The 17861-nt window shown below is 46.6% G+C and overlaps 1 protein-coding gene across 4 annotated transcripts in view; it reads left to right on the forward strand.

Annotated features, from left to right (window-relative positions):
• SCP2 (sterol carrier protein 2) overlaps positions 1-17861 on the forward strand; it is a 71613-nt gene that overhangs the window by 13407 nt on the left and 40345 nt on the right. For 2 of the 4 annotated variants that reach the window (XM_020987797.2, XM_078156642.1), the window contains exons 4-9: positions 3192-3323; positions 5817-5881; positions 9683-9809; positions 12403-12466; positions 15080-15166; positions 16531-16681. In XM_020987797.2, the coding sequence (XP_020843456.2) occupies positions 3192-3323; positions 5817-5881; positions 9683-9809; positions 12403-12466; positions 15080-15166; positions 16531-16681 (626 nt within the window). The other 2 variants (XM_078156644.1, XM_078156641.1) reach the window with 2 other exon arrangements.

A 17861-nucleotide genomic window follows, 5' to 3' on the forward strand; every position in this document is an offset into this window, starting at 1 on the left:
AGAAAATTAAGGTAAACTGAGAGATAGTGGTCTGAGCATAATCAGTTTATTAGTTAGTCTAGCAATAGCCGATAAACTGGATCTTTGGCTGTCAACAGCCAGAGAACTTGAGGTAGCCTTCACATAGGGTTGGGAAGACAATGCGATTGGTTGGAGGGTGGACAGCATTGTGGGGGTGGGGACAACATGATTGCTTGCCGAGAAAGCAGGCTAATAACCACCGCTGTCTGACAATCAGGTAAGTTCATTGTTTTATGGGACCCATCCTCAGCTTACAGTCTTTGTGAGGGGATCAAAACTACCAGACCTGCCCCCTCCTTGGAAGAGAGAAAACCTCCCTTAATTGCACAAAGACAGGCAGGAACAGACAATAGATCTTGTAGGCCTTTGAAGGCAGATAAACAGATCTCCTGGAATTTTCCAGGAGCTGAAGGTATGAGGGATAACAAGTTTTCTTTTAATTATAACTTTAAACTAACTCAGAGGGAAAGTTTCATTCCTGAGCTTAACTCAAGGACATAGAAAGGTGGCTTTAGGTGGATATAACATGAAATCAGTTACATTGTAGAATCAATACAGTAGAAACTCAAGGTAATATTAATTTTGATCTTCTCAGTCAAAATCAATGCCAAATTAGAAGAAAAAATAAAGATAAGATCACCCTGCATGTAATTATAATAGTGCTAATCCAATCTGTTGACTCCAAATCATCTGTTCACTCTAAAACATGGGCCACCAGGGGAAGGCTGTTGCCTCAGATTGTCATCATTTCCTAGAGAAGCTTAGCTGAAGTAAAGCAGCCATCACAAAGAGGCCCCATCACCAGTAGTGCTTCATCTCCTGGCCAAGTGGGCAGCCCCAGTTTTAGAGCAAAAAACTTGTAAGGAAAGGATCATGTGGTTAATTTGCCTTATAAAGACCCCATCCCTATTCCTGTTACCTTCTAAAACCACCAAAAGTAGTGAATGGGAAAATTAGTCTGTGGCAAGGATAATGTGAGGCCTGAGGTCCTCCTCGAAGCATGTACAGATGAAATGGGAAGAACAGCAAATAGATGCTTACTGGAATGGTTTTGCCAGTATGTTTTAGGCAGCCTGTTTCACTCATTGATGATAGAACCAGCACAGTTAGGCTCAGGACGCCTGTTTGTTATGCAAAAAAGAAGAAAAGCTATGTGAATTCAATTTGGAAAGAACAGCAGAACCTGGCCAAATAAATACGGGAGAAATTTGTGTTAAGAATGATACCATTTGAAAGCATTGAGGGTACAAACTATCTCAAACAGGGAAAGATACCCCAGAAAAATGAGAGTTTGCTATAAGAAATGATGAACAGGCTGACTGCAGAAAAACCTGGAAAGACTTACATGGTCTGATGCTGAGTGAAGTGAGCAAACCAAGAGGACTTTGTATACAATAACAGCCACGTTATGCAATGACTAAGATTGTTAAACTGAACCTTTCTCAGCATTACAAGGACTGAAGACATCTCCAGAGGCCTCGGGATGGAAAATGCTGTCCACATCCAAAGAAAGAACTATGGAGGTCGAATCGCTATCACTTATTTTTACCTTCTGTTGAGTTTTGTCTCATCTTTCTGATGGTTCCTCCTGTTGGTTTTAATTTTTACTTACAACTTCACTAATGTGAAAATATGTTTAACAGGAATGTAAATGTATAGCCTATATTAAATTGTGTGCCGTCTTGGGGAGGGTGGGGGGGAGGAAGGGGGAGAAAAATTTTCAACTCAAAAGCATATGGAAGTGATTGTTGATAAATCAAAATAAATTAATAAAATTTAAAAAAATGAGAGTGTCATTGTCAAAAAAGGCTACTAAGTAGACTTATTTACTGACCCATATACTGGTGTGAATGGTCTGTATGTATATGCAGGGAACCCTTGAATAGATGAGAAGGGGATATGTGTGCTTCCAGATAATCTTCTGTGGTAGAGTGCAGCTTTGTGGTCACATTTGACTGAAAGGTGTAGAGACATCAACGAGCATTTATTAAACACCCACTGTGTGCTAGGCTCTGCTGCTGAGCTCTGGGGATACAGAGAAAGGCAGAAGACAGTCCCTGCCCTCATGGAGCTTACAGTTTGCTAGGTGAACAACTAGGTACAAACAAGGTCTATACAAGATCAAATAGACGTGAGCTCAGAGGGAAGGCCCTGAGGCTAAGGAGGCCTGGAAAAATACCAGCTCCCACTGTGTTTATAGAAAAAAATTTGATTGAATAAACAAGGCATTTCCTACGCAGAGGTTGAGATGGGACCAGATTCTCTGTTAAGTGAGAACAGCGAGCCTCACGTTCTTACTGATAGTCAGGGAATAGCAGGGCTACATATACTCACCAAAGGTGTGCTCTGTGTCCTGGAGCATGTTCCTTAAAGAACTGAGGTAGAAGATGGATTCTCTATGAGTGATTCTGTTATGGACAAGCTTCTCTTCTTGAGATATTGCGTTGATGGCATCCAGTTCAAGAACACTACGGTGTCACCTCCTATAGATCTGTGTCCACTCTGTCTAAAGACAGAGGTTCTACCTGATGCATGCAGGAAAAACCAAATGGTTGACAGATTCCTCTGGCCCAGATGGTGACATGGAGTTATGGGGGTGACCTACTGAGTCAGCTGAGTAGTACATGTATCTTAAACAGGTACTTTGGAGAATTTAGATAAGGAAAAGATGAAAGAAACACCTCTGTGCATTTAATCTATAATTATATTGTTTAAAATGTGATTTATAGCTCTTTTGTTATGGATGGCAAATGTCTTTGGTGAGTATGTGTGACCCTGCTTTATACCTTGCTTGGTACTAAGAGTCAGAGGTTTAATGTGCTCTGCTCTCCTTTATCAAACACTCATAATCTTCCCACGTTTGCCCGTCACTTCCAGATCTCTGAGCCTCAGCTTCTCTGTCTGCAGAACCAGAAGAGTGATGCACTCCCTGTTTTACAGGACTGTCATCAAGAAAGTGCTTTGTGAACTGCAAAGGGTGTTCACCACCATGACTCTCGTGATGCTGCCTTGTAGCTCTCTGCTTCTGTACCCTCTCCTGGCTTAGAGAGTGGCCCGGTTCATGGAGGTGTCGCTCATGAGACACTCTGTTTCCCCAACAGCGCCTTCTTATTTCTGTGGGATGCTGTTGCTTCTTAATTATTCCTTTCTGTCTGCTCTCTTCCACACAGGTGACTCTACCTGTGGCCAGAGGGCCATCTACCATAGCTTGGGATTGACTGGAATTCCAATCTTCAACGTACATAACAATTGTTCCACCGGCTCCACGGCTTTGTATATGGCGCGACAGCTGATCCAGGGCGGTAAGGCACCCCCGGGATTGGCGTCGGGCTGTCTCAGCAGAGGGACCGCAGTGGGCTGTCTTAGTGGAGCGACGGCTGGTCCCTTTTGTTCCTGTATGTGTCTTTCAGTGCTGTTCTGTAATGTGCATGAAGCAGGGTGGCTAAAATCTTTCTTGTTGACAGACAGAACTGGACCCACACCCCTTTGCAGAGAACCCGCCCCATGGTGCCGGTGGCATCAGTGCTGACCGACCCATGCCCTGTAGGGATTGCAGGGGCTAAGGCCCCATGCATGTGATGCTGCGGAGGCTTCCCAGGAGCCCTTTGGTGTCATGGGTCATGTAGCCCAACCCCTGCTTGGGGAGATGAAGCCCATCCACAGCCCTTCATTCAGCCTTTGCTCTAACACCTCCCCAGTGAAGAGCTCACCACCTTAGAAGAGGGAAATGAATGACGAGGCCTGTGCTGGCTCTGGGCCTGCCTGGTGTGCCTTTTCTGTCCCTTCCCTCTCAGTCCCACCTGAGAACTGCTTCCTCCAAGAAGTCTTCCTTGATTCTCTGTGGTCAGTCATGGCCTTCCCTCAGGCCCCACTTAGAGCTTTGCTGGGCAGCTGTTTAATACCATGCTTCATAGCTTTGATGGATTCATGAACTCATTATTGTGTGTCCCTCCCCTCCCTGGTGCAGATCACGGCCCAGCCATCCCTTGTGGTCCTGAGCCCTTCTGTAAACCTTACACACACGCCTACAGCGACACACACACATGCATACACCCTCTCTCTCACACATACACACACACACCACAGACAGACACATACACACACAGACACATGCACACTCTCTCACACACACACACACACACACACACATGCATATGCCCTCTGTCTCACACATATACACACACACACCGCAGACAGACACATACACACACACACACATGCATACACCCTCTCACACATACACACACACACCACAGACAGACAGACACATACCATACACACACAGACACACGCCCACTCTCTCTCTCTCTCACACACACACACACACACACACACACATGCATACACCCTCTCTCTCACACATACACACACACACCACAGACAGACAGACATGTACACACACAGACACACGCACACTCTCTCTCTCTCACACACCACAGAGACATACACACACACACACACACACACACACACACAGACACAGACACACACAGACACATGCACACTCTCTCTCTCACACACACACACACCACAGACAGAGACATACACACACACACACACACACACCACAGACAGACACATACACACACAGACACACACACTCTCTCTCTCACACACACACACATGCATACGCCCTCTCTCTCACACATACACACACACACACCACAGACAGACAGACACATACACACACAGACACACGCACACTCTCTCACACACACACACATGCATACGCCCTCTCTCTCACACATACACACACACACACCACAGACAGACAGACACATACACACACAGACACACGCACACTCTCTCACACACACACACACATGCATACGCCCTCTCTCTCACACATACACACACACACACCACAGACAGACAGACACATACACACACAGACACACGCCCACTCTCTCACACACACACACACACACACACACACACACACACACACACATATTCTGGGGATGTTCCTCTTGGAACATTCTGTTGTTATTTCCTAGGCCAGCTGGCCTTCTCTTCTGCTCTTACATTTCCTTGATGGTGGATAAATGTCTAGGCCTGAGCCGGGGAAATCTGGGCTCACGTCTCAGCGGACACTTCTTGGCTGTGTGACCACGGACAGATCAGGTCACTTCTGACCCTCAGTTTTCTCATCTGTAAAAAGGGAATGGTAAGACCTGCGCTGCCTGCCTCCTGGTGTTATTGTGGGGTGCACACGAGGGAATGCTCACGGGTGTTTTGAGCCCTTCAGAGCACGGTGCCAGTGCCGGTGAATGATGGGCTTGCGCCTCCTGGTGACCATTTGGGGCCTCCTGTGTGTGCCCTTTGGGCCACCTGCGGTTTCGCGTGTTCAGAGATCATTGTTTCACTAGGTAACATGTGGTGTTTATGTCGTGATTTAAGGTTTGTAAAACGCTGTACGTGGGTCTCATATGATCCTTGCTACGATTCTGGGAGGTAGGTACTTTTATCCCGATTTTACAGATGAAGAAACTGAGAGGGTCAATGACTTGGCCAGGGTCACTCAGATGGGAAGCATCTGAGCCTGGATTTGACTTCTGATTGTTTCTGACCCCCGGCTTAGCACTCTGTGCACAGCGCCACCTAGTGGTAATTTATTATCTTATCTCAATAGGAGAATATTGGTATTAAAAAGAAAACGTTGCTAGCCCTGGTAGTAGCCTGGTAGGTGTACTCTGCACCTTGTACAAGGTTTGTTTTCCTCCCATGATTAATGAACTTATGCTTCTGAGTATTTGGAGACGTTGCTTTAATAAATCCCTAACTTTTATTTTCAGGTTTGGCAAACTGTGCCCTGGCGCTTGGCTTTGAGAAGATGGAAAAGGGCTCTCTTGCATCAAAAGTGAGTGTCGTTTGCATTGCGTGGCTTTGAGGCACTTTATACGTGCCAAATATAATCTTCATAAGATAATGGCTAGCGTTTCACTGTTCCTTCTCGCGTTTCTTTCCTGCCCACTGCTTTTATTTAGTGGCCATGATGTAGAGCCAGATTTGTTAGATACAGCTTCATATCTTTGGCTCCGCATTTAAGAAGCTGTGTTTGAATGTTGGTGGTTGTGTCAATGTAAGAAGCTGAGTTTTTGCTTCAGTGTGGAACCTGATGTGGGTCATTATCAGTCTTGGATAGAAAACAGATTACCGCCCGCGGACCTAGCTGCGCAAGATCCTTATCTGCGTCTGTGTGGCCAATCACGGAGATTTCATGAACTCTCTTAGCACTGCCCAATCAGTGTTTATCATCTTTTTGTGAACCTCTTCCTCATATTCAATGAGAATCTCTTCTACTATCATTTGTTTTTTGTCCTACTGTGCAGAATGATTATGATTAACATTTCCCATAAAGCTCCTTCCCATATTTGAAGGGAGCGAACACAGCTAGCTGAACGTTTCCTCAGCGTGCTCCATATGCTGCTCTCTCTGGCACACAGTAGGCTCTTAAATTGATTGTCTGACTCACTAACATTGGGGACATCTCAAATTCATCATGGAGAAGACAGAACTCAGCTTTTCCCTCATCCTACCCTTCCTCCGAACTTTCTGTCGAGGGAGCCATTGTCCTTCCAGGCCCCAGGTTGGCAGCTTCTGAGTCATCCCAGATCCATCCCTTGCTCTCACTCCTATATCCAATCAATTGTCCAGTCTTGTTTTTTTTCTTTTTTAAAATTTTTTTTCTTTTCTGAACTTACATAAACCATAAACAGCAGAACAAAAAAGGGTCTACAATGAAATTGTAACTCTTCCTTTTGTATTGTCTGCTTTTTAAAAAGTATGTAATTTGTCCCATATGTTTCTTTCAGGACTGTCCTGCCCACCCACGCTTCTTTCTGAATCCTCTTTTGTACTCTTGGGGCCCTTCCTTTAAGTGCCTCAATGACCCCTGTTTTTTTGACATCACTATTGAGACCTGCCCTCTAATTAAAAAAACCAAACAAACCCAAAACAACAAACCCACCCCAAATATCTCATAACAAACAAGCAGAATGACCAGGTCCCTAGAAATCTGTTCCCCATCTTGGCTCGTCCCCTCTGGCAGAAAGTGGACAATGCCTTCATCCTCAGGTCTCTGGCCAAGACCAGAATTCTCAGGTATCGTCTTCACAAAGTTTGTCATCCTCATGTCGATTGTTTTCCTGGCTCTGCCCACTTCATGTTTCCCAGGATGAATTTGTCTTGCATCCAGATACCAGCTTTGTTTGGCTGTTCCTTAGTGGAAGGGTGGCCCTTGGATTCCAGAGCTCTGCTTTTCTCTTTCTTTTTACTCCCCTCTTGAGGATCAGGATGTCGTCTCTGGCATTTGCCTTCTGCCCTGTTTCCCTGTTGAGTTTGTTGTGTTTCTGTGCCAAACTCTCTGTACACGTGTGTAGCCTGCCCTGTACGGTTAGTTTGTGCACCCTTCGGCTACCTCCAGGTCTGAGAAATAGCAGGAGACCGGTCTTCTTTGTTTCCAAGCTAGTATATTCCTTTCATCTCCCTTTTCTTTTTCTCTCTTGAAACCTTCAGAATAGAACGGCTCATATACCTCGCACAGTTATGGGTGAGAGATGAATTCTTAACCAAAGAAGGGATAGAGGCAATTGCAAAAGATAGAATGCAGAATTTTGATTACATAAAATTTCCAAGAACTTTTGCTCAAGCAGAACTAATGCCTCTAGGAGGAGAAGGAATGCGGTCAAAGGGGAAAAGAGTCTTTGCATCAGATTTCTTACATGAAGTATGGTAGCCAAGGTTCACAGTCAAGCATCAGCAATAGATAAGGCCAAAAGCTGTTCCCGAGCAGGCAAATGACCAGCATGATTAACAGCCACTGACAATGCCCCAACTTGCTAACAAAGGGCATGCAGATCGAAGCAGCCCAGAGGATTCACAGGCTCCCACCCAGCTGACTGGCAAAGATGACAGAAGGTGGGACTAGCTGAGGTTGGGAAAGACCAGCACATTAATGCAAAGGTATTAATACTGCTACCGCGCTTAGCGCTGTGCCTGACACACAGTAGATGCTTAATAAATTCTGTTAATGAACTGGCGGAACTTTGAATCAGCGTGACCATTTGGATTATGCCAGCAAAATGGCTCCAATGGCCATACCCTTTGACCTAGAGATTTCACTCTTCCGTGTCCTCCATGGAGATCCCTGATAAAGAGAAAGGCTCCATAGACAGCAGTGTATTTTAGCAGCACTTTTTTTTTGTGGCCAGAAAGAACTAGAAACAGAGATGATGTCTGCCCATCAGCTGAGGATTGGCTAACCAAATTGTGGCACACGAATATAATGGGATATCATTGGGCTGTTGGAAATGACAGCTAGGACGAATGGAAGGAAACACGGAAAGACGTACCCGGAGCAAGGAAAAGTGAAGAAAGCAGAGCCAAGGAAGCAGCACAGACAGTGATGAGAGCCACGTGAGGAGACAGAACAACCACCTCGGGACCACTGATGATGAGTGCTGCCATTTACGAAGAGCAGGCTTGGGCCCAAAGAAGAGACGAGGGCAGGCACCTGGCACCCCTTTGTAGGGAGGCAGGGTGTCAGTGGGTGTGGGACACTGGAAACACTGTCAAATTGTTGTTTACGTATTGCTCAACTTTCCATTTTTTCTTTTGATTTATTTATTTATTTTGTTAGAAGGGATGGGTTTCCAGGAGGGGTGATAGAGAGGGGGAAATGAAGGCATTCCGGGATAATGCAGGGTGATACAGAGAGATACTAAGTTGTTGTAAAAACAATTAAAACCCCTTCAGAATAGAGCCAATATAGTCCTAGGTCCTCTGTTTTTCTTAATGAATTCCCGTGACACCCTCTGAAGACATTGGGGTTCTAAGACCCACTTGATTCTTTTTCTTCTATTAGAATGTAGGCGATGTAGTGGGTAGAGCACCGGGCCTGGAGGCAGGAAAACTCATCTTCCTGGGTTCACATCTGGCCTCAGACACTAGCTCTGTGACCCTGGGCAAGTCATTTCGCCCTGTTCACCTCAATTTCCTCATCGGTAAAATGGGCTGGAGAAGGAAATGACAAAGCACTCCAGTATCTCGGCCAAAACCCCCCAAAGGGGGTCACAGCAAGTCAAACAATGGCAGCACCATCGCATCATCGGCATACTTCCCGCTGCTCAGATACATTTATCTTTCCTGCTTGCTCTTAATCCTGCCCATGACCTTGTATTCTCTTTGTGTTCCGTAGCGGTGTGCCCAGGATTATGAATGTGGAGCCCATGGGGGCCAGTCTCCTAGGTTAGGACACTGAAGTCAGAGGTTAAGTGGCTTGCCTGAGGTCACGTCCTCCTGACTCCGATCCAGCACTCTCTCCGCTCAGCCATACCTAGGATGGAAGCTCTTGGAGGGCCGGGACTGCTGGGGTTTGGGATTTGTATCCTTAGCACCTAGCCCCGGTGTCTTACTCTTAGCATCTGATTAATAAATGCTTATCGAATTGAACTGAATTTCTAGGGTGTGTCTGCTGATGTATTTGATTCTTCTCTCCTGGGACACTGGAGAGCAGGGGCGTTTCTGCCCCTCCCCTGGTCCTCATCACTATCATTTCCCTCTGCCCACAAGTCTGTACTTGACAATAATGTGTTTTCCTTTACACTCCATCAGGAAAGAACCATTTGGTCAGCATCTTGAATTTTTGTGTTTCCCTCAGTACTTAGATCGGACCAATCCAATAGACAAACACATGGAGGTGATGGTTGACAAGTATGGCCTGTCCCCAGCTCCCGTGGCAGCTCAGCTCTTTGGATATGCTGGCAAAGAACACATGGAGAAATATGGTACCTTCAGAAATGCTACTTGAGGGTGATTAGGCAAGGCAGACTTGTGGGAGAACCCGGCTGTTCAGGTCTCTGTTGTGCAGAGCGCAGAGGGGCTGGAGGAGGGCCAGGTGGGGCCTGAGCTGTACTTGCCCTTAGAAACCCCCTAGATTGTTGGCCACGTGCCGAAGGCTCTGCCCCTCCTGTGGGCAGGAAGGCGCACACAGGGCTTCTTTTTTAAGCCCCTTGGGGCACTCTGTTCCTATGTGACTTGGATGACCTCTTGGTACCGCTTTCACGTTATCTAGCTGGGTGGGATTTGCTTATATCACGTAGGGAGGCCACATTAATCTAAAATGATATTGGAGTCTCAGCCCATAGCAGTTCTTGCTGCCTTTACTTTCTCCATTGTCCTTCTGTGTCTCTGTAGCAGCACGGTATGGTGGGGGGGGGTGGCAGCCTGGGTTCTCACAGCAGAAGGCAGGCCCTGGCATGTCCCAGCAGGCTGAAATGTTTCATGCCAGGGCCCATCGAAAGGCTTTGTCTATTATCTGATGAACAACCCAATTCAGCCTGGAGAGGCTTTGCCTTGGGATTCCTATGGGATGATAAATGCTGTAGCCATAGCAGATTTCCAAGGGGTTGAGGGTCTCTTGCTCCCTGTTGGCAGAAGGAATCTGCACACTGATGCCATCGTGGCTCTCTGAAATACTGACGCTTACATACTGATGCGTCTCTCATTTAAAAAGTGTGGCATTATGTCTGTTGCATCCTCACATCCTTCTCTGATGACTAGAGAATGGTGGTGGCTCTGGTGAAGCTCCCTGGAGGGCAAGTAAGCTCTAGCAAATTTAGAGAGGACCTGGCCACAGAGGGCGTGAGGGTCCAGCCTCACTCTGCTGTGCCGGACTTGGCACCTGGAACTCAGCCACTTGCGCAGGCTGTCTGCTGATTCGCTTCTGTCAGGAGAGAAATCAGAGATCATTGGTGTATGTCACATCTTTTCTCTGGACGATCTGCTTCCTTGTTTTTACTGTAAATATCTGGAGAGCGCCTGTCTTTGCTCAGCATTCAGAACAACCAAGTAGTGTAGGTGCTGTAAAATAAACCATTCTTCTTCGGACTTTGAACTGTGCTTGGTTGGTTAATGCTACCTAGCTTATTTTCTAGTGTGTTTTATGAAGTTAAAAGAAAAAAAACTGGACCATTTGTTGCCCTCCTTACAGCAACTGAATGTTAGCTTGTTGCAAGTTTTATGCCCACTCTGCAGATGAGGAAACCAAGGCTCAGAAAGTCACAGTGACTTGCTCATTTTCACATGGCTAGTAGGCACAGGAACCAGGGCTTGAATCCACTCTATTATGCTGCTCCTCAGGATGGCATCGTGGCTCAGACTGCGATTTTAAATATAAGATTGGAAAACATCTGGAAAGCAGAATGTGGTGTGTCTCCATTGTTAGTACTGTTAAGTGTTAATATACACGCCCCATTTGGGAATGTTTTTCTCGTTTCAGACTTTATGATATTTAAAACAAATGTCAAGAAAATGCTAAGATTGGAAGCAAATTTTAGTTGGAATACTATTTCTCATTCCCGTGACCTTTCACTGAGCCAGAGACGTTATCAGAATTCGAGGGTATTATTTTACAGTTGCTAAGAGCTCTTGATATGCCTAGCCAGCATATACAGAAGATTATTAATGTTTTTAAACATTTTGAAAATGAGAAGATTGATACAGTTTGAAAGTTGGAGTACTTCATCCTTGATCACTTGACTCTGAGGGTGGAATGCTCATGTCTCCCAGATAATCCCATTCCAGTCTTGGAAAGGCTCTTCCTTTCATTTGACTGATGAAATCTATGTCCTCAGAATTTGCACCAGCTGCTTCTAGTTCTAGCCTAGGCCAGTGTGTCCTCTGGTATGGGGAGTTGGGAATCATGTTCCTTCTTGGGCTTCCCTTCTCTATGCCAACTGGGTCTTAAGATCACTTTGGTCCAGGCAGACCCCTCAGTAGGTTGAATCTGAGTGCTGCTGATGGATGAGCCTTGCATTGTTTTTTCACTTGGTGTCCTGCTAAAAGTTGGCGCTATCACATCAAGTCCTTTGCTCAGATCCAGCTGCTGCTGCTTCAGGCTCCCTCCCTTTCTCACCAATCTTGTATAAGTGTCTTGATCAGAGGAAGAGCAGGATACTCAGCAGGCCTTAAAGAATGATTGTAAATCAAGGAAGTCCAGAGGAGTATAGACATTATTCCAGCCTCTCTGGACAGTTTCTGTCAGCTCTTTACTACAATGGACTCTCTTACATTTTTAGCAGCTTATTAGTGAGCCCAGGGAACCAGCTGAAATCAACCCTTGGGTCAGGTAGAATAGGCTGGTTTTTAGATATCTTCATTGTTTCTGCTTACTAGTTGACTCCAGTTGATAACTAGATTCCAATTTAATTGGAAATAGGTTTTTACGTGTTGGGACAGTTCAGTATGCTTTCCAAGTGGGGAAGGAAATGTGGCATGATTGAATTCGGTAGAGGGTACCATTACCTTTTATTACTGTTATATAAATAAAGTAGTAGGAGACACTTATCTACTTTTAACAGATGTTTAACTTTTCCACAGGCACAAAAATTGAACATTTTGCAAAAATTGCTTGGAAGAATCACAACCATTCAGTCAATAATCCGTAAGTACCCCAGAGAACTGGCAGAATGAAAAATCCAGGGTTTCCTGCAATGATAGGCAAAGCTTTATTGCTCATAATAAAGCGGAGGCCAAGAATCCAGCTCATGTTCTCTGACTCTGAATCCAGGCCTCTTCCCACTCTACTCCACACATCTCCCTTAGTCTTATCTAAGAAGCAAGACCAGCCACCAGTAAGATGGTTGAATCAGCAGTACTGGGATCAGGTGAAAGGGACCTGGGTTCAAGTCAAGTCAGCTAGCATTTATTAAGCACCTGCTTCATGCCAGGCACTGTGCTATGCACTGAGGGTACAAAGAAAGGCAAAAGCCAGTCCCTGCCCTCAAGGAGCTTGCAGTCTAACGGGGGAGACAACATCAGAACAAATATGTCCTAACAAGATACGTTCAGGCTAAATTGGGGATAATCAACAGAAGAAAGGCCCTCGCATGAAGGGAATTGGTCGTTCATTGAGGGAGGCCCCCCTGGGCACTGATTCAGCCCTGGGCTGGGCAAAGTGTGGATGATGGAGGAAGGAGAGGGCACGGTGTGATTTTCTGGGAGTCTACCAGCTGGTTGGGAAGAAACGATCAATATCTTAAGTGATAAGATAACAATATAAAACAGATTATAATTCACCACAAAGTCATACATTGTCATGTTTGAAGAGAGACATTGATGGGCTAGGGAGCCATAGGATGGTGAGAAAACTGGAACTCATGTCATGTGAAGTAATGGTTGAAGGAACTGAAATTATTGAGACTGGAAAAGGTATGACATGGTGGCTGTCTCCAGATGTTTGAACAATTGTCTCATAGAAAGAGCAGTCACACTGATTCTGTGGGGCTTAAGTGGTCAGAAATGGACTGATTGGTGTGAAGCCTTTCCCAAGGTCATTGCACACTGACCTCATGCATGCTCGATGCCAACTGAACAGGACACCTTGTTGTTATTATTACTCTTTTTTTTTGGCTAGGCAATGGGGTTAAGTGACTTGCCCAGGGTCACACAGCTAGTAAGTATTATGTGGCTGAGGCCGGATTTGAACTCAGGTCCTCCTTACTCCAAGGCTGGAGCTCTATCCACTGTGCCACCTAGCTGCCCCTGGACGCCTTGTTGTTCTGAGCTCCCAGCCTTCCATCTCACCCTGCTGGGCCTGGCCTCTGTGCTCGGAATGCCTCTCCCCACCATCACTTCCTGTCAGTGACTACCTTCCCCCTTGGACCTCCTGTAGAACTTTGTTTCACACCTTCCTGAGGCACTTAGGTGATTTTGTGGTGCCTTGCAGTTATCTTTGTTGGGATCTTATCACTTTCCTGGACCGTAAGCTTTTTGTGGGCAAAGATCCTATTATATCTGAATTTGGCAGTCCCCCTTGCCCGGCACAGTGATCTGCATTCAGAAGGCACTTAATCAATAAGAAGCATTTATTAAGTGCTTGCTATATACAGAATGCTGGGGATACAAATTAAAGCAAAAAGAATCCCTGCCCTCAAAGAGCTTACATTATAATTAGGGAAGATTACACAGAAAAGGGAGTGGAAACAGTCAGGGAGGAGGAGGTACCAGTGAGGGAGCATGTTATCAAAGTCTGAGAGTCAGCATGGAGCCAGCAGAGCAGCAAAAGCTGGTGAGCTTTTAAATGGAGGTTCTGGAAGGAACTCGCCAAGAGGAGGAAGGTGCCTCTGAGGCAGAGGGATCCTCCAGGATGAAGAGGCAGCTGAGGCCTTGTGCCAACATCTCGTGAGTCAGAAGCAGAGCCAGGAGAGGAGGAGGAGGAGGAGGAAGAAGAAGGAGGAGGGAGGAGGACAAGGAGGGGGAGGAGGGAGGAGGAGGAGGAAAGAGGAGGAGGGAGAAGGAGGACAAGGAGGGGGAGGAGGAAAGAGGAGGAGGAAGAAGGACAAGGAAGAGGAAGAGGAGGAGGAAGGACAAGGAAGAGGAGGAGGAAGGGGGAAAGAGGACAAGGAAGAGGAGGAAGAGAAGGAGGAGGAGAAGGGAGAACAGGGAGGGGGAGGAGGAAGAAGAAGAAGGACAAGGAAGAGGAAGGAGGAGAAGGGAGAAGAAAGAGGAGAAGGAGGACAAGGAAGAGGAGGAGGGAGAAGGGGAGGAGGGGGGAGGATGGAGAAGGAGGAGGGAGGAGGAAGAGGAAGGAAGAGAAAGGAGAAGAAGGAGGACAAGGAGGAAGAGGAGAAGAAGGATGAGGAGGTCGTTTGCCTCATCTTCATCAGATGTGACTCCTCCAAACAGGCACAGAATCTGGCCCAAAGGGAACCGATTTGTCTGGATTGGCTTTGGCCCTTATTATGTTATCCTTTGAGAAGAAAATAAAGTATTTAAGAGTGAGGATTTTTTTTCCTACTTTGAACAGTAGCTTTGGATAGTAAATCCTTGGCATCCAGGAAGATGCGTTGCTGAACCCTGGAGCTGTTCCCAAAGACCTTTGCTCTTGTCCTGGCTGCTCCCTCCCTCCATCCCTCCCTCCTCTGTCCCTCCCTCCTTCCTCCTCCCTCTCTCCCTCCCCCTTCTGTCCCTCCCTCCCTATCTCCTCTATTCCTCCCCTTTCCTGCATGGTAGCCCCCATCTCACATGCTCTAGTAACTGACCATTTTGTACCTAGGTATTCCCAGTTCCAGCAGAAGTACAACTTGGATGAAGTGATGAATTCTCGAAAAGTCTTTGATTATTTGACTCTCTTGCAGTGTTGGTAAGAAAGATCATTCTGACATTGCGTGGAATCTGCAACAACCCCTGTTCTGAGGACAGGCACCACCTGCCCTCGGGGCTCTCTCTGCCGAGGATACCCCTGCCAGTAGCAGAGGGAATCCTTCCTCTGCTGCTCTGGAATTGCTGCCTTTTCCTCTTTCCTCTCTTCCTTGCAAACTATTAGACACATTGCTCTCAAAACTTGCCTTCCTTTCTCTTAGTTCTCTGCTGAGTTTTCATGTTTATACCTAGTTGTGTAGCATCTTTTTAAAACTTTATCAATTCCTTTTGTTTTTACACCATCCCACTCCATCTGAGCAGGCCATAAGAAAAACCCACCCTTGTGCTGGGAGGAAGGAGGTGTGTTCTCGTGTCTTCTCAGTGGCCAAGATTGGTCATTAGAACCACTCAGCATTATTGCCTTTAATTTTTATGCTGCATTGATGTTACTGTTAAATGTTCTCCCTCTCCTTGAGCCTTCCCTTATAACCAAGAAGACCGTTTACACACGACTAAGAGACCTAGCTGCCACACCTGGGTGCCTGTGCCCTCATTCTCAGCTGTGGTTCCCCCTTCCCCTCTGCCCAGAGGAAGGAGGCGTGTTTCAGCCTCAGCTCTTTGGGGCCCAAGCTCGGGCTTCACTCTTAGTCAGAGCTCACCTGCTCTGCAGGGCGTATTGTTCTCAGCCTACTCGCTTCCTTGCTTGAAACCCCCTTGAGAGGAAACTGCAATGTGACCATCCAGCCCCTCCCCATTGGGTTCCGGTGAATCCCCCCAGCTGTAGCCTGCTCTGCGATTCGAGGCTGTTCTAGTGAGCTCCCTGGGAGGGGCTGGCAGTGATGGAGGCAGGCCCTTCGTGGCTCTGGGTGTGGATGCGTGACAGCCCTTGGCAGCTGCCCGTGGCCACAAGGCAGGCAGAGACACCTGCAGGACCTTCCTTGGGTGCTCTTCCCCCTCTGTCAAAGGGACCTTTGTGATGGAAGGTGCCTTCTCCATAGTTGTCCCATGTAATGGGCGATAGGGACAAGATGGACAAGTGAGACCCATAAGTGAGGCCTACACCTCCTAGTTGCTTCATAGAGCTTTCAGTTTCTAACACTTTCCTAGAAATGTGAGAAACTGCATGTATGATGCAGTGTGTTTTCTTCTTTCTGTTTCCCTGGGGCCCACCAGTTCAAAGTAGGAGTAGAATAAGGGAGAGGAGGCTAGATGCCCAGGGCCTGGATCCTCCAGTCTGTAGAAGCCAGGGGGGTCACCAGGAGCTGGCTGGACCAGAATGGATAGGCATTTTTCTCTCTATCCCAGGGTGAAATGTAAGGCCTAATCATGGTCTGTGAGGAAATGATGATTTCTGCTTTTTCTCAGTCCTACTTCTGATGGTGCGGCCGCAGTGATTTTGGCAAATGAATCATTTGTAATTAAGCATAACCTGCAATCCAGAGCTGTGGAGATTGTGGCCCAAGAGATGGTGACGGACCTCACCAGCACTTTCAAAGACAACAGCATGATTAAAGTGGTACGCCTGAAGTTCTGCTTTTTCCTTTACTTCAATTTACAAATCATAGCAACTCTTAGGGTGGGAGGGGATGCTGGATACTTCTGTACCCAACCAGAATCTCCACCAGCTTTTGCTTGGAGGCATCCAGGGAGGGTGGAGCCCATCCCCTCTTGGACATCTCTGATGGTTGGGAAATTAACATCTGTTCTGTCTAGTCTGAATCTTTCTCTCCCTACACCCTGGTTCGGAGCTCTTTCCTCTGGGGCCAAGCAGAACCAGTGGGGACTTCTGGTCTTTCTTCACATGGTCACCCTTCAGATACTTGAAGGCAGCCTTTCTATTCCCCCTTAGACCTTCTCTTTTGAGAAATACTCAGCGGATTTGTGTGTGTGTGTGTGTGTGTGTGTGTGTGTGTGTTTACACATTCTTCGCATTATCTATCATCACACTCTTATTTTCTCTTTTTACTCTGGTCGTTAAATTAACATGCAAAATGAGTGAGGCACAGTGGGCAGAGTGTTGGCCATGGGCTCAGGGAGCCCTTCTTCCGGCACGTGCTAACTTTGTGACCCTGGGAAAGCCTCCTACCCTTTCAGGTGCCAAGGCAGCTCTGGAATGCTGTCAGATCTAGACAACTGGCTGAAGTCCATTGATGGAGAGAGTTTTGATACCAGGACCTCCCTACAACAGTAAAATTGTAGACCTGTCTGAAAAAAAATCCCCAAATTAACCTACATGGTTATCAGCTCATTGGCAAACCCCAGGACCTCTGGTCAGTAAATGGGAAAATGCCCAGTCACACAAGGTTGTTCTTCGCTGGGCTGGATCACTAGAGAAGATGCTGCTTAGAAGGGCAGAGGTTAATTAAGCACATTCCACATAAATTGTCCTCACCAACTTTGTTTTATAATCACATTGTTATGTTAATCTCTTATAACCAAACGCTGCCTTAGAGGTGTAAAACTTAACTGTGGCATCACTGGGCCTTGGGACTCCCTGACCACCATGATGTTGTGGTCATTTAGTGACGGGCAGGATATGTCTCTACATGGAAGCAGAGATTAGTTGGCTATTAGTGTATTATTCAGGAGACCTGAGGTGTGTTTTAGAAGCTGCTCTCTAATAGACGCTTCATAAAGGCTTGCGAGGGTCTAAGGCAGGGGTGGGGCCTCCGCTTAGAGACAGAGTCTTTGGATTG

This window comes from Phascolarctos cinereus, unplaced genomic scaffold (assembly GCF_003287225.1).
Source record: "Phascolarctos cinereus isolate Bilbo 61053 unplaced genomic scaffold, phaCin_HiC Scaffold_5;HRSCAF=322, whole genome shotgun sequence".
NCBI lineage: Eukaryota > Metazoa > Chordata > Mammalia > Diprotodontia > Phascolarctidae > Phascolarctos > Phascolarctos cinereus.